General features: G+C 38.7%; 2 protein-coding genes across 2 annotated transcripts in view; one reads left to right on the top strand and one right to left on the bottom strand.

The window, feature by feature from the left end:
- Positions 1 to 1,131: 1,131 nt before the first annotated feature.
- On the bottom strand, positions 1,132 to 16,644 carry LOC135476286 (adenosine deaminase domain-containing protein 1-like). Its single transcript, XM_064756272.1, has 10 exons — positions 16,057 to 16,644; positions 15,001 to 15,253; positions 12,833 to 12,953; positions 12,187 to 12,325; positions 11,609 to 11,747; positions 10,400 to 10,561; positions 9,010 to 9,119; positions 6,972 to 7,154; positions 6,089 to 6,329; positions 1,132 to 4,941 (listed from the first exon to the last, which is right to left on the bottom strand). The coding sequence occupies exons 1-10, from the start codon at positions 16,553 to 16,555 to the stop codon at positions 4,695 to 4,697; spliced, it is 2,094 nt and encodes a 697-aa protein (XP_064612342.1). The 5' UTR covers positions 16,556 to 16,644; the 3' UTR covers positions 1,132 to 4,694.
- A 270-nt stretch (positions 16,645 to 16,914) lies between these two features.
- Positions 16,915 to 26,782, top strand: part of LOC135476649 (protein MTO1 homolog, mitochondrial-like) — a 62,111-nt gene continuing 52,243 nt past the window's right edge. The window contains exons 1-8 of the mRNA XM_064756748.1: positions 16,915 to 17,099; positions 17,217 to 17,432; positions 18,656 to 18,751; positions 19,516 to 19,571; positions 20,544 to 20,715; positions 21,458 to 21,634; positions 22,775 to 22,887; positions 23,439 to 23,551. Coding sequence (XP_064612818.1) covers positions 17,234 to 17,432; positions 18,656 to 18,751; positions 19,516 to 19,571; positions 20,544 to 20,715; positions 21,458 to 21,634; positions 22,775 to 22,887; positions 23,439 to 23,551 — 926 coding nt within the window. The 5' untranslated portion in view covers positions 16,915 to 17,099; positions 17,217 to 17,233. The remainder of the gene's footprint in view (positions 17,100 to 17,216; positions 17,433 to 18,655; positions 18,752 to 19,515; positions 19,572 to 20,543; positions 20,716 to 21,457; positions 21,635 to 22,774; positions 22,888 to 23,438; positions 23,552 to 26,782) is intronic.

Consider the following 26,782-nt stretch of genomic DNA (forward strand, 5'->3'; position numbering starts at 1 on the left):
GCTAATACAAGCCACACTTGGAGTGTGTCAATATACTGCATTGCGGCAGACAACTTCGATAATCGAACGCCTGTCCGACTCTTCCAGCACCTATCGTATGGTTCGGGAGCCCGTCGTATGGTTCGAGCGCCTGCTGGATAGTTTGAACGCTAGTTGGACGGCTCGAATGCCCGTTGAATGATTTGGGCACCAATCAGACGGTTCGAGGGTCCGTTACATGCTTCATGCGCCCCTCGCATGGTTCGAGCCATATTGCATTCTTCCTATACGTTCGCTTCACATCGCTGCAACCATGCACTAGCAAACTCTGTACACAAATCGTGAACAATGTCGCGGTCATGGTGATGAGGCACAGAGTGATGGCAGGAAAAACAAAAAAACAAAATTTGTTTCTTTCAATATATATTTTAAACACACATTCTCTTTATGTGAAATATGCACCACCTGATTTTAACAAACAACTTAAATTTTTTACTGATGAATAATGATTAGATCGTTCCGGGCGTTGTGAGGTTATTCTACGGCCCGTTTCGTCAAATGGATGGCTGGACAATTTCTCACTTATGCGGTATCTGTGAGTTCAAGTCCAGTTCATGCTCACTTCTTCTCCACAGATACATGGGAAAATCTCCCAACAATCTGGGAATGGTCGTGGGCTTTCCCGGGCTATGCCCGGTTTCCTCTCATCATAATAGGTCAGTGTTACTACTCCATCGTCATAGTTCTGAAGTGATGTCATAGCTGCTCCAAGCCAATCATCTGCACTCTCTTTAGTCAAATGACTGGAGTACTAGAGGTGAAAAGAAAAGCCGAATTTAACCCAAGTGAGAGAGGCCTTGAATAAGATTTTAGCATGAAGAGTAACGAAAAATATAGATTTCCGATAAGAATTTTTTTCTGGAAAAGTAATCTGAATGTGCCTAACCTTCAAATACGATAATGTCATTGTCCTTTGGTTCTTTAAACTTTAGAAAATGGCAAAAATCAGCAATTAATTCCATGTTACTGATCACCTCCTGGTCCTTGTGAGGAACCCGGATGCTCAAAGCTACGGATAGGGTCATTTCCTCGAGAAAAAAAAAAAAGATTTTGGACATACGGGCAGAGCTCTTTCCGAAGTTCTACAGACAAAACAGCGAATAATGATTTAACTAATGTGAAACGAAGATGTGGCAATAGAAAAATGAACACATGCAGCGTTTTCAATTTTATATTCCAGGCACGTTCTTTTTCGTAACTCAAATAACATAAGATAACATTTGGAATAAACGAGCATAATACATTTTTTTTTCATCTTCAGATCGGGGAACTTCCCGCCTCATAGGGCTTATGGGAAACATGACGTCCCAAATAAATATTTATTCATTTCCATCACACTTTGCTTTCAGTTTCTGTATTGGTGCAATCTAATTAAAGTCTGAGGGTATGTTAACAATATCAATGAAATACCGTAGGCCGTCTTCCAAAGCTCATTGAGTTCAAGGACCTTCCAAAAGAAGCATTTAAACCAGACTGGTTCATACAAGACGAATATGGGCAAATCATTTCATTGCATTTGGATTAATAATACGAAAATCTCCAGGTAGGTCTCTTAAGCTTTTACATTCCGAAGGTCGTACGCCCAAAATTATCTTAAAGTGACACATATTGGTAATAAATAAAATGCTGACTGTGCTGCATACCATCTGATTTAATCAGAATGTGTTTGGCTCACATATTTTATATAATTATATACACCACACTAACATAGCACCATATAGGGAAATAAAAACTAACTCAACTTGGTTTTGAACCACCGTCTGCCGATAAAACACAGAAAAGAAAACTGAAGTGGCAATCTGCTAAAATCAAAGTTTACATCGTACTACATCATGAAAGAGCTTACGCTAGAGCTTAAGAAACAAGTAAAACTGAGACGTAACTTCTGGTGTAACATTTAACAAGACAGTTCTGTCATTCCTGGGAGTATATTTTACAATTTTGTATTTTATTATTTTGGAGAGCAATAAGTAACAGAATAATAAAAATACTTCGAGAAATGACAGGACTATAAAAATGATACGATGACGGTAAATTCGACTGCTTATACAGTACGATGAAAAGTTTTGTAAATACACATGTCAAATAGAATATAAATAAATAATAGTACATACTACTATAATATGAAAATGAGACTTTTGGATATATACATACGACAGTTTCATTAAAATTCCTGATAGGAGACGTCATTATTTTGGTGGGAACGAATGGGATATGGTAAGGTACGTCGTGGAAAACATTTACTGGGCACACATGTACTGTATTTATACGGAGTCCTAATTTTCGAGTCTACATGTAACTTTATGGTGATTTCTGAACATGAATGAAGTATCACGGCCACATGACTCTAACATATGATGGTTTATATTATCCCCAAGTCTTTATCCTACTGGTATATCTCAAAGAAATAACCGTTCTTGACCATGGCTCATGTTCACAAAGAAGATACGGCCCGGAATTAATACTGCGAGCCTATGCTATACCGGAGATCTTTCGCACTGAAGTCCAAATCAATTTTTTTCCGTTTTTTTTTAAAAATAACCCAAACTAGTTACCTTTCAAAAAATGTCAAGTCTTGTCTGTAACCCTTCAAAGTCAACAATAAATCTGATATTTCCTGACAAGCAATAGGTTAACATATTCTGGGTGGAAACAGAAAATTTAATTTGATTAGGAAATATGGATTTTTTTGCCAAAAATCTCGAGTATAGCCTGTTTAATCAGGTATTGGCTTGCACACCTGATCACTTTGTCTCCGAACCCATAAAATTAATGTCCAAATATCTTACATGTTACACGTAAGATAAACCAGTACAGTCAAAATGTATGCCGGTGATCTGTTACAGTAACGGTTACAGGCCCGTTGTCAGAAATCAGAAGGGACAGGGGCCAAGGGTACACACCTCAAGAAGGAGGCCGGGTGACAATTTCCCCAGTATCTATCTGGCACAAAAAGGGGCAAGGTGCACACTTAAGAGCAGGACGCAGCATCCTTCTTAAAAAAAGCCTAGCTAGAGGTATGCATTTATACGAACAGTTTATTGCTCAAACATTGACGGTACAATGTATTGTTCTGAGGTGTGTAAGCTAACTGGCCACTAAATAACTAATGCACAAGGACGTGCCCCTATTAGGGTGCTTACCCTAAATGACCTAAAAATTTGACAATAAAAGAGCATTTTTGGAGCAAATAAATATATTTTTGTCTTCTAAAAAGACACAGTACACATACTGTGTCTTCATTGTCGCAGGGCGAGCCCATTCTGTTAAAGTGCTGCCGCCACTGAACCATCATGCTGAAGACACCAGATAAGACACCCCATCAAGTCACATTATACTGACATTGAGCCAACCAGTCATGTTTCCTTGCTCTAACCTCTCAGAACTGAGCGCCAGGTGAGGTAACTTTCCTGAGAGACAAAATGTTTTTTTTGAACTCCGACTGGACATCTTTTGAAACCCTATATTTCCACAATTTTTCTTCTTTTTTTCTTAATTTGGTTTCCCAGAGAGTTAATATTCCTAATGAAATGCAACATTAATAAGAAGCATTAACTGATCAATTATATGTACTTAAAGACCATTCCAATAGATTCAATGAGTTTGAAGGGATTTTATTATTTGAATTTATTTTGTAAAACAAGAAACGTTAAAAACATAACCAGCACCCTTAATGTGTTTTACGAAGGGCTTAAATTCAGAAATCATTTTACCAAAAAGTCAGGGGTAAAAATTTAACAAGTTTTGGTGATTTCAACAATGGTGGACAAAACTGATTTAAAAAAATATTATGAAACCGATTCATAGCACTATACACATCTGTCATTATGGTACATCTCAAACTTTTTAAAACCTTTTGGGTTTCACAACCCAACTGTGCAGAAAGGTTTCAAATCGGGCTCAAATGGTTGAATATTTAATCTTAAGTGTTGCTTCTGGAGGAGCTTGAACGAATTCAATTTCACTTTTCCGCAGGGTGCCATTTCTCAGAGCCTTTGGGTTTGAATTTCCAGCTGACTATCAAAGCGTCTGGACTATTTGGGTTGATTTTCAGCTGGTTTCTCAGTGCCTGAACTATTTTTGTGCACTTTCTCTTGGCTTATCAACAGGGAACTACAGGGGTTTCAATTTCCAGCTGTCTTCTCAAGGAGCCCGAACCATTTCACTCTCCAACTGCTGACTCACTTCTCAAACTGTTTAAACTCATGGGGTTTCTCTTTCCTGTAGTTTGACAACATTTCAAAACTGATAAGAATCCTTGTGTTTTACTTCCCTCCTGTGTCACTTCTGTTACAATGTACACTCTCATTAATTCTTTGCATTTGACTTTTCAACCAATACTACTCCTTGAGTTTCATTTTTTGGCTTGACAATGGGTAACTTCTAAAACCTTGGATTTCACTTTCTAGCTGCTGGTCACTTTCTGCACCGAATTCCTTGGGTTTCATTTTCCAGGTAACACATCAATTTTCACAGTGTTTAAACTTGTTGGGGTTTCACGTTCCAGCTGTCACATCTAACACAATCTTCTTTCGCTTTCATTATCCAGCCAGGGTGTCACTTTTTAAACCCTTCAAACTTGTTGGGTTTTACTTTCCAATTGCTGAGTCCCTTCCCCTACCAAACTCCTCAGGTTTCATTTTCCAGCCAATATATCACTTTTCAAACTGTTTAAATTCACTAGGCTTCACTTTCCAGCTACCCAGTCCAACCTGGGACAAATGACTGAGGAAGGTGGCCTTTACCATCTGATAGGACTGACTTGCTTGTTTCACATCTCTGTATGTTTTCAGCTGAAGAAGGTCTGCTCTTTTAGCAGCTCTGGCAATGTCTCGGAAACGAAAGAGAAATGCAGCCTTGCAAAGACGACTGGACAGAGCAACACCGCTTTTAAAAGGGGATCTGAAAAAAAAAAAAAATAATCAGGAAAATTCTGTTTGTTTGAGATCTATAGCTACTTAAGTTAGTTTCTTTGAATACACATTTTAAAGAATGTTGAAAGAGTTTGATTTGTCGCACCAACTTGATGGATGAAAATACATGGAGGGCAAATTACATTCTGTATAGGTATTTTTAAATATGTATAGAGCTTGTCGCATTTTCATCTAACTATAACATATTTATTTATTTGACTGGAGTTTTATGTCATGCATACTGAGAATCTATTCACTTGTACATGCACAATGGCAGCAAGCATTATGATAGAAAGAAGACTGGAGGAAATCCACAACCATCTGCAGGTTGCTGGCAGACCTTCCCATGTAGCACCAGAGAGGAAGCCAGCATAGTTGGAGTTGAACTCAGAATGATCCTATTGGTGAGAGGCTCATGGGTCACAGTGCTGTACTAGCAAGCTAACCACTAGGCCACACAGACTCTCAGCTGTAATGAAAGGTATTTCTCTATGTATGTACACATTAGTCTGTCCTTTGGTTTTCTTGACAACCACTCTTCTGATCGATACAGCACTGGGCAACTGAAGAAATGTACATGTATGCATGTATACTTGAAATTTTACGTCGTACTTAACAATATTTCAATCATATCATATCGCACCTAAACTTTAACTTTTTCAAATCCATGCTGCAACCTGCAGTATCATGCTAAAGAAACCAGACATGTTAGCAGGGCCAAATACAGGTTTTCAATTTTGGGCACCCTCTTAGTAGGCTACTTTGGTCCATAAAAATATCTTCAGATATAAGGAAACCAGAAATGAATGCCTTACATGTCAGATTTGAGTGTCAAATTTACTTCAAGGACTTTGTAAAGTCCGTACAAATGAACATAGCTTGAATATTTTTTTCGCACATTTAAGCTGAATTTATCAAGCATTATTGTAATTTGGGCTTTTCGGTTTTTTTTAAGGGTATCCTGTAATTTGGGCAACCGTAAACTTTATGATAAAGTCCTTGCATTTGGACCTGTAATGACATGACATGCTGCAACCACCATGTCATCTCACAGTTACCATGGTTACGGTATACTGACATGGATACAATCAGTGCTCCACTTTTCCCCTCACAACAGGCCCAGTCCCTTTACTTACGACGGATCTTCCCTGCCTGATAATCCATTGATGACTTCTATTTTCTCGTCCCCATGTGACCAGTTGACAGACAGTTTTTCTGGCAGTCCTTCTGCTGGGTTATACATGTTGTTGAACTCTTCGGGTGTGGAGAAGAGAAGAGGGTGATGTGTCCGGTAAGGTGTGGGCAGAGCCTGGCCAAGGATTCCATACACACGACAGCACACAGCACCGCACGCTACACCATGGTCAAACTTGGTACCTGTCAATACAAACTTGGGTTTAGTGATCGCACCTAAACTTTAACTTTTTCAAATCACACATTTTGCTTTATTCTGATTAATTCATTCACCTTATAGGAGTTTTTAGTGAAGTTTGAATTATTAGAAAATTTAAGTTTTGGCATCAAAGGTAGGCCTTCTGAAAGTGCATTTTTGCATACCCAACTTAAAGATGAAATACAGCAAGTATAATGTTGCAGCAAAGATATTGATGTGCCCTTGGTGGGTAAGATGGCTAAAGCCCTGGCTGGCTGTGACTGTCAGGCCGTTGGCCAGTGAGGTTGTGAGATCAATTCCAACCCTTGGTGGTTGATCTGTGGCCTAATGTCAGGTTATTTTTAGGTAATGATATTATCACTACATTACACTGTTGACTAGTACTTCGTATCGAACAAAACTTGCTGATTGTGAAGTTTCAAACATCCTAAATAAGCATGTACAAAAAAAAAAAAAAAAAAAAAAAAAAAAAAAGAGAAGGCTATTGTGAACCACTAGATTTTTTAAAGCCTTTCATATGGCCCCACACAGGTTTGAACCCAGGCCTCCTGACTTCCAGGCGAATGAACTAACCATTACATGTAAGCCACCAAAAGCAGTGTGAGAAACGCCAATGAAGTACGCACCAAACGTGATGGAGTGAATGTACACTGGGTTGATGTACTCTGCAAACAGCGCCCCCTGGATACCTAGGATATTCCACCTCAGCAGCTTGTCACTACAGCTCATCACACCGATATCCTCCCCATTCTTGTACGACTCCAGGCTCGGCAGCTCAGTGTCAGCCAAGTCTACTGGCCATATACAGCCTGAAAAAAGCACATTAAAGGTAAAGATCTCTAAAAATCGAAGTAGGCATCACTAAACAGACCACTTAAAACTATCAAAAAATATACCTCCATTTATTTTTTTAAATTTTTGTGAAGAGAGTTAAAGGCGTTCAAACATTTGAATTCTTTATGGTGGGCTTTAGGGACCATACTATCAAAGTTTAGGAACTCTGAAGTCACAGGAAGTTTTCCCAGTTTTAAGCATGACGCTGAATGTTGGAATAACTCTTTTTACCTATGAGTAAAGGATTACTGAAATAACGCTCCCACAAATTACAGGTGAAGTATTTCTATGTGATGAACCTTACTTCATATTTTAGCTTCGTTTTACTTTAACGCACAGCTCAAATGTTTTTAGACTCAAGTCAGGCCTATTCTTTACCTGTGATATTGTTCCTGAAATTTGATTTAAAATTAAATGCTAATTTTCAATTTTAAAAGGACATACTGCCGACATCGAAAAAAATTATGCTGCTATTTTAAACTTCATCTACATAAAGTTGAGACTTCCAGATGTCTACTGACAGGTATCTGACTCTAAGGGAACGATCAAATGTTTAGTTTTATACAGGGTTTCCCTTCGACCATCAAATCACTCAAATCGCTGTATTTAAGAAGTCTGATTTTTTATGGTCAGTTACCTCCCCTTGTCTAGACCACGGGAGATATCCTGCCAGTCCTGCCATTTGCAATTATGAGTACTTTACAAAATATTATCAACAGAAAGGAAGATTTACTAGACTTTTAATTTGTTTTCAATCTATCGTATTGTATACATGTGCGATTCATGAGCGCTGCCTCATTTGCATGTTATCTCGTTGGGCAGACAGTTTAGATCAGTCACGGATTTCCCCTCATAATGACATTTTAATTGACATTTTGTGGAAAATACGGGACCAGGAGGTTTAGTTAGGTTTCAAATGTCACTCATTTTTGTTTTTAGCTGAACCAACTCAAAAATTGTGAATTTCTTTCAGCAGTTTTTTCCTTTAAAGTGTAAGACAACTCTTATTAAAATACCAATTCTTAACGTGTGTCAACCTTTTAGCACAGTAGGCTACTTGGAAATTACTTTACTCACTTATTTATTTGATTGGTGTTTTATGCTGTGCCCAAAAATGTTTAACTTGTACAATGGCGATGAGCATTATGGTGGGAGGAAATCTTCCCACACATGGGCGGAAAGGAAGCCAGCATGAGCTGGACTTAAAAAACAGCGACCGCATTGGTGGGAGGCTCCTGGGTCATAGAGCCATGCTGGCGTGCTACCCCCCTCAGCCACATTCTGACGTTAACATTATTAAAGTCTGACTTTAAAATATGAGGTGTTTCATCATGAAGCATAGTCTAGAGTCAATAAACAGCCTGAAAGAGATATACAAATGGAGAGTGGACCAGTCTCAGGGAAGTGTACATTCAACACATACTCTAAACTATGAAATAGTATTTCTTGAAAACATGCATGCAGTTTCAGCTTGAGAATAGAGGCGTTTTCAAGTTTGAACTCTTTTATTGCTGAAGGTGAACAAAGTCATAACGTGACCTGTCAGAAATGTTAGCCATCTATATTTGATTACATTTACTACAACGTAAGCATATGAAAAAAAAGTTTCACAGAAAATTGGGGAGCTGAGTGTTTGTGAATGTAAAAAGTTACTGAGGAAAAGAGAAGTCACTTGTGCCTCAGAGTCCAATGAGACAGATGATTGGTAAATTAAAGTCAACAAGATTTTACCAACATTTTTGACAAGTCGAACAAAAGTGTGAATCTTTTAGCATTCAACAAGAAAAAAGTCTGAACTAGAAACTATGCTAATGTGCCTTTCACACTTACCATCTTCATCTTTTATAGAGAGACGGCCTTGGGCATCAGATGTGAACCTTGGAAAATGGGCCCCAACTTCAATCAGTTTCTCCTGTTCTGCAGTGAGTGTACGGCCAGCACTATAGTGTGAAACATAACGAAGGAAACAATTGAAAAATTTGACTGCTTTATTCAGCTGGTGTTTTTTTACAGGAAGACCGCGACCGAAGTGGGGATAAGAATATTTCACTTATACAATGGCTGCCAGCATTATGGTGGGAATGAACCGAGCTGAGCCCGAAAGACAGCTACAACCATCCGCAGGTTGCTGGCAGACATTCCCATGCACGGCCAGGAAGGAAACCAGCATGGGCTGGGCTTGAACTCACAGCGACCACATTGTACCACGCTGGCATGCTAACCCTTTCAGCCACGGAGGCCCCAAAATCCGAACGAGACTGTATACTGCAATCTATTCGTTGCCAGTATGGCTGTTTTTTTATTTCATTCGTGTTTAATACCATAATTAAGAATGATTCACTTATCGCCTGATAGGCACAGTGAGCCGGCTCAGTGCTTAAAGCATCTGGGGGCTGTTCATTAAAGGGGTAACAACGTTACGCAGGCAGAAAGTACCAAAGCGGCAGATGACGTAAATTTGTGTTTTTGGTTGATGTAACGATCAAAATGAAAAATAAATACATTTATTACGAAGTCTGAACACATATAAAAGTCATGATATTGTGTGGATAATTTTCTATATTGTATATGCACCTTCCCAGAATGCACTGGTTTGCACCACCATGGTGTAAGATGACAACATCACGATACAAAACGATGCCACCAAGATGTCTTAAGGACACATCAATTTAAACTGTTTTACAGGCAGAATAAATCTTTTTCCATTGTTGGAGGAAAGCATGAAAATATAACAAAGATTTGTATTTATTTATTTATTTATTTGCTTGGTGTTTTATGCCGTACTCAAGAATATTTCACTTATACGACGGCGGCCAGCATTATGGTGGGAGGAACCCACTACCATCCGGAGGTTGCTACAGACCTTCCCACGTACGGCCCAATGATTTGTAAGTCTTATTTATAAGGAAATGTAATATTTTACTTTCAACACTACTAATATCTGTCCTAAATTTTAGAAAAATTAGGGTAAAACTTACAAATCTTCAAATTTTTCCCTGCTAGACACATTTCCATGATTGGAAAGCTTTGAGAATTAGGAAAATTCTAAAATTATCATGATAAGACATGAAAAAAACATAAATTTTCAGATTTATGGTTATTCCATTTTTAAATTTTATAGTTTTGGCTTGCCGTTAAAACATGAATGTTGGTATTGAAGCTCAAATCTTCTGTATTCAAAGTGTGTCACCTCAACACCAGACCTTTCTGGGCTCCTCACCTGGTAAAATGAAGGTCATAGTCTCCTGTTGGTGGGTAATTCAGGAAGAGGTGCAGGGTCACACAGTCTTTCAGACTCAGCTTGCTCGATCCAGGTTGCTTCTCAAATACTGAATTCAACGTATTGCCGTCGTAATAGTTTTTCACCTCTTTGTGGAAAAATCTGTTGACAAAGAGTACATACTGTTTACAAGTTTAAAGACATCACTATAAATTTAAAGGGTGTAACTCGATCAACCCTCCAAAATAGGCCCTCACAAGAAGTTTTGTTAAAATTGTGACAGACGTTTCATTTTTTAAATTTTTATTTGTATGTCTGAGTTAATTTCTTTAAAATTCCTAACTCTGTCATCTCTGCCAGAATCAAAAAAAAAACACTTTTCTTTACTCCCAACAAAATAATTTTTCAAGAATAGCATTTTATGCAGTCGTCAAGAATGTGTGACTTTAATCATAAATGAAGACAGTCAGGCTTGTTGATGGAGCAAACTTTTCACAGCCAGCAGGGAAACCACTGTTACAAGGACTTTCAAGGGCCTCATAATCTGTGTTTTCCACCTTTTTCAAGGACCAAGTCCAGTAATAAGTACATGTAAGCTTGGTTGAACTTGGAGGGATTTCAGATGAGTTCTTATTGATTTTAAACTTTTTTTTATATGTAAACAACCATAATAAATGACAAATTGTTATCTGGAACACTTTCCCTAGATATTTGTTTAAGCAAGAGAATAACAACATTTGAAAAAGTTGAGCTATTTGGAAAATTAGATACAAAAAATGTTCAGAATACATCTCTGGCTGTCTCAGAACTTAGAGCTTCCAGGGCTCTAGGCGGGCTCTGGGATAGTGGGCTGGTACCTTTTCTGTCCTGGCTAAGCCACTGCTCCAGCCTCACTGGTCAAAAGCTCATGAGTCCCCAAGTGATGTCCCCTTGAAATTGCTAGTTACTCCTGACAGCTGCTGGTATTGAAATGTTCGGATTTTGACGGTCAACCTACGTCAAGGTTTTTAAGGCTGCTTTTTCACTGGATGAGCGAGGCAGGCACAAATGTTTATTGGCCACGGAATGCTTAGGCCTGAATTACGGCACTAAACAACATTGTCGCATATCTAAAACTGAAAGTGGTCAGAGGCCCTATGGCTGCTGAAAATTTTAATAACCAGACAATAACATCCCAATTAATCAAGGGACAATAGCCCAATAACTTACTTGAGAAGAGCCCTCCTGGCAACAGTGACTGCGTAGCTATCCAGCAATGACCGGCCGTCTAAAGCCTCTGTGTGCTTCTCTACAGACAAACAGCGACCTCCCGTTCCTATGGCAACCACTTCTCCTCGATCAAGTTCATCTGTGACAAAAGCAAATAAAACTAATTTATTCAGATCTACAATTTCTCCATAGCAACTACTCACTCATGTATTCTCTCTCCTGATTAGAACTATAGCTTGGACATGAAGTTTGCAACAAATCATGGACATGTCCATACCTGTACCTGTACCATCATAAAACACAGATTCCTTTTAGTGCAACAACAGTTAAACAAATAAAACAAGTGCAAATGTTTTGAGGATATGACAGATCCCTATGGATCAAAGCTATCTGCCGGTTACAAATGAATTTACAGATTAATCCAGATACATGAAGACCTCAAAAAAAAAACAAGTTTTTGCAAAATTTTTGATGTGACGAGATAATATTCCTTGTGTGACCATGAATCAGACAGATATAATGTTGAGTAAAGGCAATTACAATGTATTATAGAATGAGGTGTTTGATAGCATACAAACTTTTCTTAATAACAAAGGCTGCGAAAGACTTCTTGGCATGGAGCAGTGCTGGTTGCTGTTCTAACAGGTTGTACAATTTCATGTAGCACAGCTTGGCCACCTGACATGGACTGTGCAGTTCATCTGTGGGATCTGGTGGCTGCAATAAAAAACCCTCACTATCAATATGGCCCATAAAGATCACTACAGAATTCAAATAATTAAGTCTGACTATCTGGAAAAGATTTTTGTTCCAAAAAAAAGAAAAAAATGAAAAAAAAAAAGATTTTCCAAAATACATATATGTATGTAAACTTACAATGGTCTACTTCCATTGTTTCTTTGATTCTGATTAATGTTTCAAATCATCTTCAAACAATGTTCACTTACAACATGATGGCAAGTTTTATGGGTGGAGAGGACGAAAGTGTCTGGGGTAAACCGAAGACTTCTGGCAAGTCACCAAAAAACTTTCCCATGGATTCTTTGCTGGGAGTAACACAGCCATAACAGAAAAAACTGTGTCCATGGGCACAAAACTAGTGAGACTGACCACTGAGCACATATGTACTTATGTTGCACTGTGATTTATTTTACTTATCTGATTGGTGTTTAACGTCACACTCACGAATTTTACTTTCTTTGTAAAAGGTATGATTAACTTTACCAGTTCGGATGATTGCAGATTATCTAAGGCACTTTGATGGGCTGCTTTCCTCGCTTCTGTCTTAACATGAGACATTCCCACCCCGATTAGTTGACCCTGCGTACATATCTGTACAGTATACCTGAAATCATACAACATACAATTGCACAGTACAGGTAACAGCGGCACGGCATGAAACAAATGTAAACGTACATTTCTCTGAGGTGTTACATACGTGTACATGTACTTATACTGCTTCAGATAAAATAATACAGTGTTCATTGAGCAGAACGGTCACATGTGGACACACATTATATTCCTGTCTTCTGCAGCCGTTGCCACATGGGTCTGTTGACCTGGTTACTGCCCACTGTTTGGATGTGAGTAAGTGAGTGACTGCTTGGGGTTTAACGTCGTACTAAACAATTTTTCAGTCATATGACGACGAACGAATCCTTAGAGTGCATGTAATGTGCCTCCTTGTTGCAAGACGGAATTCCACTGCTCTTTTATCTAGTGCTGCTTCACTGAGATGGCTTACCAAAGGCAAGTAAGCTGCCCTGCCCGAGCCATTATACCGGCCAACAAGTTGTTACACTAAGTGGGGGAGTTACAACCTCCTCTTTTGAAGTCTTAGGTGTGACTCAACCCAGGTGTTTGAACGTGAAAACAATGGCCATTGATTTGCTTCATAAGTCTTCTGTGTCGTAGAAAAAGTGCTATTCATAAAATATATCTGGCTTGCATGTTTCTAGAAGTTAACAGAGCAGGAGCAGAAGAACTGGCCTCCTCCATTCTACTTGTGACTGATATGAACAGCACAAAGAACCACAAGCTGAGTGAAGATTTAAGCACGGTTCACATGCTGGTAAATAGTTAGATGTACTGGTAACTTATTTATGTACGTATTCTAAAACAAAATAATTTGCTTACATGCATTATTGATAAAGTAAAGCTGAAAACTTGTAATGTGAGCACTACCAAACTATGTATTTCATTTCGTACATACATGTTCAACTCACCACTAATCCCTAAAATAAAGGCTACAGTCAGATTCTTACAATTTGACATAATAACAAATTACATACGCTAAACATATTGCGAATTGTACTTTTTTTTTTGTTTGTGTGTTTTGTTTCGGGAGGGGGGGGGTCGCATTTCCCGTACTGTAAAAACTCCAAAGGTAAACCACATAAACTGTCTAATGTTTTTCCAATTCTGGGAAACTAAAAATCTGCAAGCAAGACAAACAAAAGTCAACATTAAGATTTAAAACTGGTTTTCAGTCAGTGTTTGTAATGCACACAGTGAGAAATCGGTCTTTGAAGTGCATTATTTTCAGTTTACATACATGTACTGTTGTACATGAAGCCTTGAATGTAAAACTGTAATTACTAGAACCTTGTGTTTGAGTAGATATCCAAAATTCACTTCTGTCAGTCATTCCATCTATTTTGTAAAAAGATACAAAAACATACAAATCTTGTCCCTTGGTCCAAGGTGAAGCAAAGAAGTAATGTTTTATTCATGATTTCATCTTGGGTTTTTGTTTGTCGAGTAAACCTAGTCGGTGTGGCTGTCAGAAACATGTGGTTCAAGTTTCTCGCGAAGCTTCCCAAACCTTACGGTGCTCACAGAGGTCACAGAGCACTTGCTAGGGTTATAGATTGCAATAAACTAGGTCGGTGATACCAGCAGTGACTCTTACACCAGCTGACCAGGGTCAGCTTTGAAATGATACCAACCTGTCCATTAACAATTAAGGGCAGTTTCTAACTTTACTTTGCTGTGGATAAGCTTGATAAGATGGTAGTAGCCAGCGATAAGTGAACAAATACCTGCCGGAGCTCCACCGGCTACCGGCTTGAAATGAAAACCCTGTTTCTGTAACCTGTAAATCAACTTACAACATAGATACAGGATAATATAACAGCAAAAACCAAACCATTATCAATATTATAAACTTTTTACTGGCCTTACCTTTAGTATTTAGTCTGCAATTAGTAGCGTTGTCTCCTTACATGTATAGTACAGATACAGTAGTATCTGTAATGGTAACCATGAAATTTAGCTCTCCAGATGACGGCAAAATAAAGTACAGAGTAATAAAGTGTCCAGTCAAAGTGAGTCTTTTACATTTTGTTTTACAATACACATTAATCTGATTGAATGAATGCAAACAAAGTTACCCAGTATCTGCGTCATAACTGCTGACATCCATGGTGAATGGAATTCCTCTTGTAGAGCAGTACTCATTAAAGGCAGCCACAGCGTTTGTGCCAGATTCCTTGGAGTTGTGCAGGTTGATGTCGCCCTGGTTTGATATTGCCTCTGCTAGCAAGGCATGATTCTGATTCTGCCCAGCCCCTGGCCGGGGCGCACTGAACTCGTCTTTTATCACGATCTTCGACCCACGGGCATCGTACATCACAGTCCCTTGATCTAAAGGTGAAAAAATTTATTATACATCAAATTTGTGCGTACTACATCTTGTTCCTGGTCATCTCTTTCAACATCAAATTCTTCATCTAAGATTTTATTAATTTTATTGTAGAAAATACAAAAAAATCCAGCCTTTATGGAAGGGTTTGACAATTGAACATTAAGGCAGTTAAATACCACAAAATCATTGAAACTGGCCCTCAACATTTGATTTACATGTAATAAGATGAACCAACATTTCAGAATTAAGTCTCACAAAGTTCGCGCAGGTTTGGACGAGAAGGGTGCAAGCTCTGGCAAACTAACACGGCTGAAATATGAGATTTTATGGCAGTCGCTAGACTGAATATACCACTCGCATAGTCGGTTCTGTCAGCACAACGGGGCCCTTAGCAGCTACATGTATCATTTAATCATGTTTTTAGGAGCATTAGTTTGTGTCAGCCCTCACTTTATCCCACCTATACCTGTGTTATAGGACTCATTGAACTGATTGTAGCAAGAAAGTACTTGCAATGCCTTCCGGTTAAATACAACACAACTTAAACCTGTTTCTTTCTCACCATTACTACCTGAGTGAAAATAGAAAAAAATGTTGAATCAAAACAAAATCTATCACACATTAATTGATTCCTTGTTTCTGCACATCATTTTACCTGTCTGCAAATCATTTTACCTTTCAACTGGAACTGAATTGTTCTATGCCTACACCAATTTTTCAAAATATTTAGACAGGGGGAAAGGAATGAGGTGTTACTAGGCTAAAACCAATTTTATATCACAAATTGACACATTTTCCATACCATCATCATCAACATCATCTTCTTGGAGACCAAGTATTTGAGTGAAAGCAATCTTGGCACTATTAGTTTTGGCTTCTTTCTTTGTTTTCCCAGTCCCTTGTGGGAATTTAGTCCCATCTATGGTGCACTGACAAGCAAAAGAAGCCGTATACGATGGAACATCCACCGATACTTCCTGGAATATGGCTGTCCTCCTTTGCATGGAGCAGAACTCCATGACTGCGCTGACGGGATTTTTCGATCCATTAAGAAAAGCTTCTATTAAAGTCGCTGGTACATCTTTTGGGGTGTTCGTCTGCGTTGTTGCTGAAGGCGGTGGAGACACCGGGCGTGGCGTTAAACCAGGGATATACTGAGTTGGTTGTGCTGCAGCTTTTTTCTTCTTCTTCTTCTTAGACGAAGTTGTTGTTGTTGTTGTTATGACATTCGACACACCTTTGCCCACCCCTGCCAGAGGCTCGAACCCTGGAGGAGGTCTGCCGCGTCCAACACCCTGCATCCTTGTATCGAATATCACAGAATTCTAGAAGGGATGGTCGTTACTTTATGGTGACTTGAAACAGAAAACCATAAAGTTTAACAACTTTTCAAAGCCATTTCCGCGTTAGTGACAGAAAATTCCCGCGACGCCGGATTCTAAACCCAGCCAATAAATCGGCAAGTCCGTTGAAGTAATTCCAAAACATAGTATGACTTGTTTAAAATTTTATCCTTAACAATGAATTAAAAACGAATATTTGGGAAATAAGCTTTCTTTGCATATCTCACCTTCTTTTATGGTAAACTGAAAACATTTGGGTTCGATTTTTTCAAAGTTTTAAAATTTTTATTCTCGCCACAACATAGAGATTAGAGATAAAGTGTGCACGTTTACAGTGTCTGTTCATGACGATCACGGATCATTATAAGAAAGAGAAAAATTAGAACAAAGTACGAAAGAATTAAGTGGTGGACTTGGAACTATATACTTAAATTAAAAGCTAGAACTTAATTTAATTTGCCTGGAGGATCCGTGCCATAAATTGTGGGTTGTTTTCATTCAGGTAAGAGCCCTCACATGTGGCAAATATGGATAAGGTGCCTAGATGCAGCATTGGAACATCATGCTTCCCTCTGCACCGTAAAGACCGTATATTCCTGTACTGACCTTATCATTACAGGTTGTCTTTTTGGTGCCATGCGTCGTGCTGTGGTGAAGGGAAGTTCTGTGTGGAGAAGGCGATGCCGAGGAGTCCGCACCGGTGCTGACACTGGCCAGGAGCCACCATATGATGTCATCATCGTGGGTGGAGGTCATGCAGGGACTGAGGCGGCCTGTGCCTCGGCTAGAATGGGGTCAAGGACACTCCTCATCACACATAAGTTGGAAACAATAGGTAACTAATCAAACATGACATTTCTAGCCATCATTCTTAGCAATTATAGAGCTTCCTCTCCATTCGTCAGTGGGAAGGTCTTTCAGCAACCTGTGGATAGTCTTGGTCTTCCCCCAGGCTCTGCCCAGTTTCGTTCCACAGTAATGATAAGTGAAATGTGAGTACTGTGTACAACACCCAACAAATAAATAACTAGCAATAATAGCCTGTCATCATAAGCATTTTATATATCCTTAGCACGAACTTGTGTCTTGTGGTTAAAGATACTTGCTTTCAACCACTAGAATACATGAGAGGCAGGCTCAAATCCAGTCTTGGACATAGAGTTTGTAGATTCCATGACTCCAACTGCCTGAGGGCTCTTGGAGACTCAACGGCGCTCGTGTGGCCCTTTGCGCAGTCTAACATTCATTGAAGACCACTTGTCTGCCACTAATATTTTGTGGTTACATGTATCTGTTTCTCACATGTAGGAAAGTCAGTAACTTGATTGCCAGTAGGCTGGTGGTTTAACCCAGGCGCTCTGGTTTCCTCCAGCAATATTTTGTGCATATCCATTTTTCACATGCAGGGAAGTCTGTTAGTATATGTACTTGTGAATAGATTGGTGATTTAACCCGTTTACTCTGGTTTTCTTCAACCATGAAAATGACCACTGTCATGTAAGTCCAAAATGTTGGAGTATTACATCAAACGATAGAACCAATCAAATAAATAAATAAAGAACCCAGGTAATTCATCTCACTCCACCACAACTGCCATTTCTCACATTGCTATAGGTCATGAAAGCCATAGTACTTCATTAAAATTTGGGGGGCTTCTGTGGCTGAGGTTGTTTTTGATTTGATTTGATTGGTATTTTACGCAAGAGTACTCAAGAGTATTTCACTTATACGACGGCGGCCAGCATTATGGTGGGTGGAAACCGAGCAGAGCCTGGTGGAAATCCACGACCATCTGCAGGTTGCTGGTAGAGCTTCCCACGTACCCGAGGTTGTTAGTATGCCACCATGGGATGGAGCAGTGACCTCATCAGCCTCTCACAAATGCAATTATGTATGACATTCTGCCAGCAACCTGCAAATGGTCATGAGTTCAAGCTTCCCCCCAACCGCCCCAGGCTCTGCCCAGTTTCCTCCCACCATAATGCTGGTCACTGTTGTATAAATGAATTATTCTTGAGTATGGTGTAAAAGACTGATCAAATAAATAAATATTTTCAGGTGAGATGTCGTGTAACCCGTCATTTGGAGGCATAGGGAAAGGTCATCTCCTGAAGGAGATAGACGCCCTGGATGGCATTTGTGCCAGGATCTGTGGTAAGTACATTCTAATCTTTGAATAATTTCTTAATATATAAAGACATACCAAATTTAGATCACCCAGTTTTATCACAAAAGTCTGCTTTGGTGGCTTAATGATTAGAGTGGGCTGGGATCAAACCTGGGTTGGGTCATACCAAAAACTTTTAAAAGTGATACTTGTTGTTGCCTTGCTTGGTGCTCAGCACTGATAGGTTAGGTGTCTGTATAATGTGACTAGGTGGTGGGGGGGGGGAGGGGGGGTGTCCTGTTTGCTATCTTGGCCATGATGCTTTAGTGGCATGGACTTGCCCTGGCACGCAAAGACACAGTATACATACACACATCTGATGACTCTTTGTGGTCACGTGACTGAAAAAGTGTTAAGTACCGTATGGCATAGACTCAGGCATGCATGCATGTATATATTCTTACCTAAAAATGTTTGTCATGTTGTCAGTCTTTACCGATATTCAAAGAAAAGCAAAAGTGCAATATACTTTAGACAAATAAGTGTTTTGAAGATCACTTAATATTGGAATTTACTTTGTCATGTACTAAGTTGGAATTTGCCTCGATTTGACAGAAAGTATCTCTGTATACTAATTGGATGCCATTTGTAATTGTTTTGTTATTAATATTGTACAACTTCTTTAAGACGAGAGTTAATTTAGAGGCCTCACAGTAATTGCTAATTATTTCTTTCCTAACAGGAAGGAGTATATAAAATATAAACCTGCAGAGACAATCTAGTGTTGACTGACCATTGTATCCCATTTCAGATAAGGCTGGTATTCAGTTTAAAATTTTGAATCGTCGAAAAGGACCAGCAGTCTGGGTAAGTCAGAAATATAACTGTGTGGTGGAAATCGGGGGTGTTAGATACATGTATTTGTAGCCTTTAATTTATTTATTCATGGCTTAAGGCCACAGTCAAGAATTTTTGATGTGTACGATGGAGGTCAGTTTTATGGGTGGAGTGCCCAGCATAAACCATTGACCTTTAACTTAAAAAATCAAATTAAAAATGTGCATAAATTGCACTGAAAATTGCATATGCGAAACGGTTGAGGAGTTGGGGTATTGTACTTGAGGTAATTTGCAGTGCATGCAGTGCCATAACTTGCCTACTTGCCAGCTTGCCCCGAGTATTTGACAATACATGTGGTCAAGTTAAATGCACCTGAAAGTTTTCCTCATGGGCTAGCAATTTTTTTTTAACTGACAACAAAGTCTTTAAAGTGTTTAATTTTATTGTTCATTCGTCACTGTGATTTGACAGGTGATGAAGACAAAATGCCATTGTAATGGCACATGCTGCCGGACTAACGTAAGAGATAATCTAAGAAAGTGATCTATAGTTATTTGAATGGGCAAGCTTGTTCAGAATTATTTTGATTTTCTGGAAATCAAATAAACTCATTATTAGGAAAACATAACCGTAATTCCACAACCTTTTCGCATTTGAAAGAGCAACTTTCAGTATGCACGTTTTTAATTTGATTTTGGTGACAGAACTATGTTTCTTGGATTGGCCAGTTTTGGGCTTCACAAAAAGTGTAATTTTATCAGTCTACACAGACAAATGACTTCAGAACATGCTTGAATAAACACCTTGCAAACATGCGAAAAGGTTGAAGAGTTACAGTAGTTAAATATCGTTTTTATGCCTCAAGAAGACAGTTATGCATGAAGTACTTTTTTAATACCTTTGTATTAGGACACATCCTAAACTGCATGTTAAGAAATTAGAAAGAAATAGATTTGCAAATAATCCTTTAATCACAGCGGATTTTTGTGTTATCCTCAGGGACCTCGTGCACAGATTGACAGGGATTTGTACAGAAGTCATATCCAAACCGAGGTGAAAAACACACCAAATCTGACACTGATTGCCTCCCCTGTTGAGGACCTCATTATTACTGAGATGGCTCACCCTACTAATGATACGGCCAGACTACAGTGTAATGGTGTCATCACGGGTAAGTATATTTTGTATCATGGCCCAGAAGTTGGGGATCGTGTGATTACCCTAGCATGGCGAAAACAAAATTTAGATCTCCACATCTCATGTCTAGTGTATTCTTCAATCTTTTCAACTGCCTCTGCAACCATTGTTTTGAAATATATAGATAAATATATACAGATATATACAGATATATATATATATATATATATATATATATATATATATATATATATATATATATATATATACATATATATATACATATATATATCATTTTCATAACAGCATCATTTTCATAACAGCATCATTTTCATAATAATTGTATGTTTAAGTTCCACTGAAAAAAGGGTTTCAGAGGTTGAAAAGTTTGAAGATTTATAATATGCCCTGTTTAAACAGTTGAAATAGAAGTGAAATCCGTAATTGAAGGTTTCCAGACCTGCAGTCTCCTGTACAACTTACATTCACATATTTTCAAATTAGGACTGAAAATTGTTATTCCAATAAATTTAATAATGACTTAAAAATATTAAGAAAATCATTTGCATTTGGCCAGGTAGAAATTAATTACTCTGGGGACCAGCAATTGCTTACATGCACATCGCATAAATCTGAAAGTATTCACTGCAAGCTGTAAGGATGTTTCAAGCTACTTGGGGGAATTGTGTCTTCATATTAAAAATACTTTAGATATTCATTATGAAATGGAGAAAACTATTCATAACATACTGTTAAAAGTACTGTTCTTTTCACAGAAAACGGTGATCACCTCAGAGGAAAAACTGTGGTGTTGACAACTGGAACATTTTTGCGAGGTTGTATCAATATTGGGTTAAAGAGGTATCCGTCTGGAAGGATGGGGGATGGGCCGTCTGTTGGTCTTGCTAAAACCCTGGAGAATGCAGGGTTTAAAATGGGTCGACTGAAAACAGGTATGCATCCACATTTGTCTTTTTTCTGCTTTTCATTGTTATGAAGTTTCTGTTTTGACATACTAAAACGTCCTTCCAGATCAGACCCTGCTTTAATATTTATTTATTTATTTATTTATTTGATTGGTGTCTTACGCTGTACTCAAGAATATTTCACTTATACGACGAGGGCCAGCTTTATGGTGGGAGGAAACCGGGCAGAGCCCCAGGGGAAACCCACAACCATCCGCAGGTTGCTGGCAGACTTTCCCATGTACAACCGGAGAGGAAGCCAGTGTCAGCTGGACTTGAACTCACAGCGACCGTGAGAGGCTCCTGGGTCCTTATGCTGCTCTAGCGCGCTAACCAACTGAGCCATGGAGGCCCCCCCCCCCCCCCCCGCTTTAATAAGAGGGCATATTCAATATTCATCTACCATCCCCCAGGGCACCAACACCATAATGCTGGCTGTCATTGTATAAGTGAAATATTCTTGAGAACACTCATGTAAATAAAGAGATGAACAATGTTTAAATGCTTGTTGTGATGTCACTCTATTCAGAAAGTGTAATTTCTCCCTAAAAGTAAAAACGGCTGTCGTACTTTACTAAATTTCTCTATACATGTCGCCATACATTAAGAATCAACTAAAACTTAGCTCCTGTGCTTTGTGTGCCCTTCGTATCCCCACTCCCTTCCAACGCTAATCACAGAAATCATTTATACATCGTATAACACTAATGCAACTGTCTAAGTGGGAGAAAAACTTTGTAACTGTGTATTCCTGGATAACAAAGTTTGCATTGCACCTCGTACTTTCTTATCCAGGAATGTACTCCATTCCAGAAAACGCTCCTAAATATCTAACAATAACCTGCTGGCAGAGTATAATTATTTTTTGCAATATTTGACACCTTAACGAGTCCAAAGAAATGTATTCTGAAGATTGATCTAATCCTGTTTAATTAGCCTCCTATGTTCTACCACCCAAAGACCCTAGTGTTGTTGTATGACTCACAATGTGTGATATTAAACCCAATGCGCATGTACCGCCCAATGTTAAAATCAAAAGATTGACAGCTGTTTCATAAAGCAAGGATGTCACATCCTAAAGAGACGTCTTTCAGTTGTGATTTTTATCTTACCCTGATTTGTTGACAGGAACACCTCCGAGGTTAGACGGTGCAACCATAGACTTCAGCAGACTGACCAGTGACAGTGGAGATATCCCGCCTCAGCCATTTTCCTTCATGAACGACCGTGTATTGATTAAGGTAAGATTAACACTGCAGGCTATGTGTGATGCAAATTTCGTGCACATTGCTGACTTAATTTGTTAATGTACAGAAATACTCTCCTAGGGATGGCTGTTATAAGGGGTTATGGTGTACATAATCTAACATCTGGTATTGTGAATATCAAAAAACGAAGTATGAATCAGTCGAAAAACCACTGAAAACTGTATCCCAAAAACAACATTTACCTTTATTTTTCTTCTCGTGCAAATGTCTGACTTTTCATTCAGATAGGTATGTATAGTCTACATTCACTGAGTGTTGCAGCTTCAAGCAAAATGTGTGTATGAGCAAAGGGCTGGCAGCAACCTACGTACGGTCGTGCATGGGGGAGCCCAGTTTTCTCACATCATAGTATTGGCCTCTGTTGTATGAGTGAAATGTTCTAGAATATGGTGTAAAACACCAAACAAATAAATAAATAAATCATCTGGCTTAACATAACGATATACTCCAGCATCAAACCAGTTTCCTGTGCTCATAAATTTGACATCCCTAAATTTATTATGTCTGTTTGTCTTCATTTTCAGCCAGAGGAACAGATTCCATGTCACCTGACCCACACAAACAAAACCGTGGATCAGATCATCCATGATACCATACACCTTAACCCTCACATCAGGGAGGAAGTCACCGGACCCAGGTAAGGGAGACAACTCTGATCAGTAAATTGAGTCACTGGCAGGTCTGGGTATATCCAGCTGGGAATGGTATCATCACAGTGCCCAACGAAGCTAACGTGTGAAGTTTCAGTAATGGGCTAAACGCTGTCTGTGATCGCATTCCATTACTTGGTATTGATTATTTAAACTTTGCAGTAAGGCCGCACCAATTTATGATTGTTGTTTTGCAGGCATAAAATTCTTCTCTATCAGTGTCAGAGAAGGTTACAAAAGTAATAAAACTTGAAAATCATCTGATTTGTGGAAAACGTTGACTCTGCTTGACAACTTTTTCTGTTGAAGATATTTTTACATGATCAGAAAGCCTTAAAAAAAATGAAAATTGTAAAAACATCAGGACTAGAGAAAATAAAAAGGTAGATATTTAGGCTTGCCATTTTCTGCCCTTCCTTCATATAAACATACCAGTACAGGTTTGTTTGGAAAGTAAGACGATATTCAGCTAGGAAAATGTTTATAAGTTTCAGCATCAAAAATTAATATTTTATGACATTTTTTGACATTTAGGGGCAGCTTGGTGTCCCCCACCATAATGCTGGCCGCTGTTGTATAAATGAAATATTCTTGAATATGGCATAAAACACCCGTCAAATAAATGAAAAAATACCTTTGGTGGGAAATTTTAGGTCATTTACTGTTGGAAATGAGGAGCACGAAATTTAGGTCATTTACTTTAGGAAGTGAGGAGCGTGAAATTTAAGTCATTTACTTTAGGAAATGAGGAGCACGAAATTTAGGTCATTTACGGTTGGTAATGAGGAGCGCAATATTTATGCCATTTACTGTAGAAAATGAGGAGCAGGAAATTTAGATCATTTACTTGAGGAAATGAGGAGCGTGAAATTTAGGTCCTTTACTTTACGAAATGAGGAGTGCAAAATTTAGGTCATTTACTGCTGGAAATAAGGGAGTGGGAAATTTAGATCATTTACTTGAGGAAATGAGGAGCGCAAAATTTAGGTCCTTTACTTTACGAAATGAGGAGTGCAAAATTTAGGTCATTTACGGTTGGAAATAAGGAGTGGGAAATTTAGATCATTTTACTTGAGGAAATGAGGCGCGCAAAATTTATGCCATTTGCCGTAGAAAATGAGGAGCATGAAACTTAGGTCAATTACTTTAGGAAATAAGGAGAGCGAAATTTAGGTCATTTACTGTTGGAAATGAGGGGCGTGAAATTTAGGTCATTTACTGTTGGAAATGAGGGGTGCGAAATTTAGGTCATTTACTTTTGGAAATGGACCATTGATTGTTCTCTTTCCTGGCATTTTTTATGTACAACTACTTGTAGACACAATATATGAAAATGACCTGTAATTCTACCAATGGCACCATACACTGTATCTGTGTGATTTCTCAATTTCATGAAATTTTATGTGAAAACATATTTCTACCAAAGAGTTAGAGATAAAAACACTCTTTTGTGTTTAGATTTTGATACATGTTAGTACGCTCAGTTGTGCTTAAATCATATGGAATAACTGAGTATAGCTGTCTACACTATATTACGTGAATGACCAAGTTGATGGTTTTGTCTTCCTGAATATGACATGTATAAAAAAAAAATCGGTAGTGTTAAATCAGGAATTATCCAGATTTTCAAGGATCTTTAAGACCATGAACTGATTTCATATACACAAGTACATGTATCTGATGAAAACATTGATCAAATATGTAAGTGTAAATGAGCTTACACATATATAGTGAGTGAGTGAGTGAATTGGGGTTTAACATCGTACTTTTAACGGGACAGGAAATTCAACCACTGACCTGACAAGTCACTGATGAACTTTTCTATGTATGAATGAGTGTGTGAGTGCTTGGGGATTTAACATCGTGCTTAACAATTTTAAACTCATTGACGACGAAGGAATCCTTAGAATGCGTGTAATGTGCCTCCTTGTTGCAGGGCGGATTTCCACCGCTCTTTTATCTAGTGCTGCTTCACAAGTAAGGCGCCCCACCCGATCCATTATACTGGCAACCAGTCTTTGCACTATCCCCTTCATGCTGAATGCCAAGCGAGGAAGTTACAACTTCCTTCTTTTTAAGGTCTTAGGTGTGACTCGGCCCAGATTGACCCTGGATCTACTGCTCCTGAAGCGGACGCTCTACTAACTGTGCTATCGGGGCCGATTTTGCACACCGTATATAGCTAACTATTCAAGTAGCCTATGCAGTCCTTCTTAACAAAATTGAATACACATGTATGTGGTTCCTTTTCTCTTGTAATTCTTACAGCCAGTGGAGAATTATATTTTTCAAATTTATGCACACTGTATTAGTGTTTCAATTTTTATTAAACTTTATACCCATCGTAAGATTACTTTGATGAGCTGGTATTTCAGGATTTGTTATGTGCATGTGTATACCAATAACGGGGTTGTGTGGTTTTCAGACAGGTGAATGAATGTATCACTGCGCGACACTGCAGAACTGAAGTCTCGTTTGAAATAGGATTTCACTAAATCCAGAACAATCGCGTGCTGGTCGTTAAAATTGCAGACGTGAAATTTAATTGGGAATGGTTTGAAATTTCCTGTTGCAATCAAAAATCACTCGCAAGCCATTTTGGATTGAAAGCCTCATGAATTTTGGCTGTGCTCCCTAACACTGTTCTTCATTGCATGTTATTTCTTGTGCTCATTAACCTCTCACTAATGAGGTTGTTTTTGAGTTCAAGTCCAGCTCATGTTGGCTTCCAGTTGTACAAATGTAAATGGGAAGGTTTGAGCAGCAACCTGCTCATGGTCGTGCGTTTTCCCTGGACTCTGCATGATTTCCTCCCACCATAAGGCTGACCACCGTTGTGTAAGTGAAATATTCTTGTGTAATTGAGTTCAACTTGTGGAAAAACTGTTTCAGTCTGCCTCACGGCGATGTATATCCTGCATGAAGTTTGTTGGTGTTGAAGGAGGGCAGGGTGTGGGAGGGGGAGACTTCCCCACTGCATCGCTACATTTAGTGTTGTTCACTTTATCATCCTGTTTAAGAGGCTAATTCTCTGCCCGGTTTCCTCCCACCATAATGTTCTGCTCGGTCTTTTCCCACCATAATGTCCTGACCACCGTTGTGTGAGTGAAATATTCTTGTGTAATTGAGTATGACATTAAACTCCGATCAAATAAATAAAAAAATATATAAATAAATAAATTTTGAATCCAAAAGAACAATTAAAGCCATCTGAATTT

Source organism: Liolophura sinensis, chromosome 10 (genome assembly GCF_032854445.1).
Source record: "Liolophura sinensis isolate JHLJ2023 chromosome 10, CUHK_Ljap_v2, whole genome shotgun sequence".
Taxonomy (NCBI): Eukaryota; Metazoa; Mollusca; class Polyplacophora; order Chitonida; family Chitonidae; genus Liolophura; species Liolophura sinensis.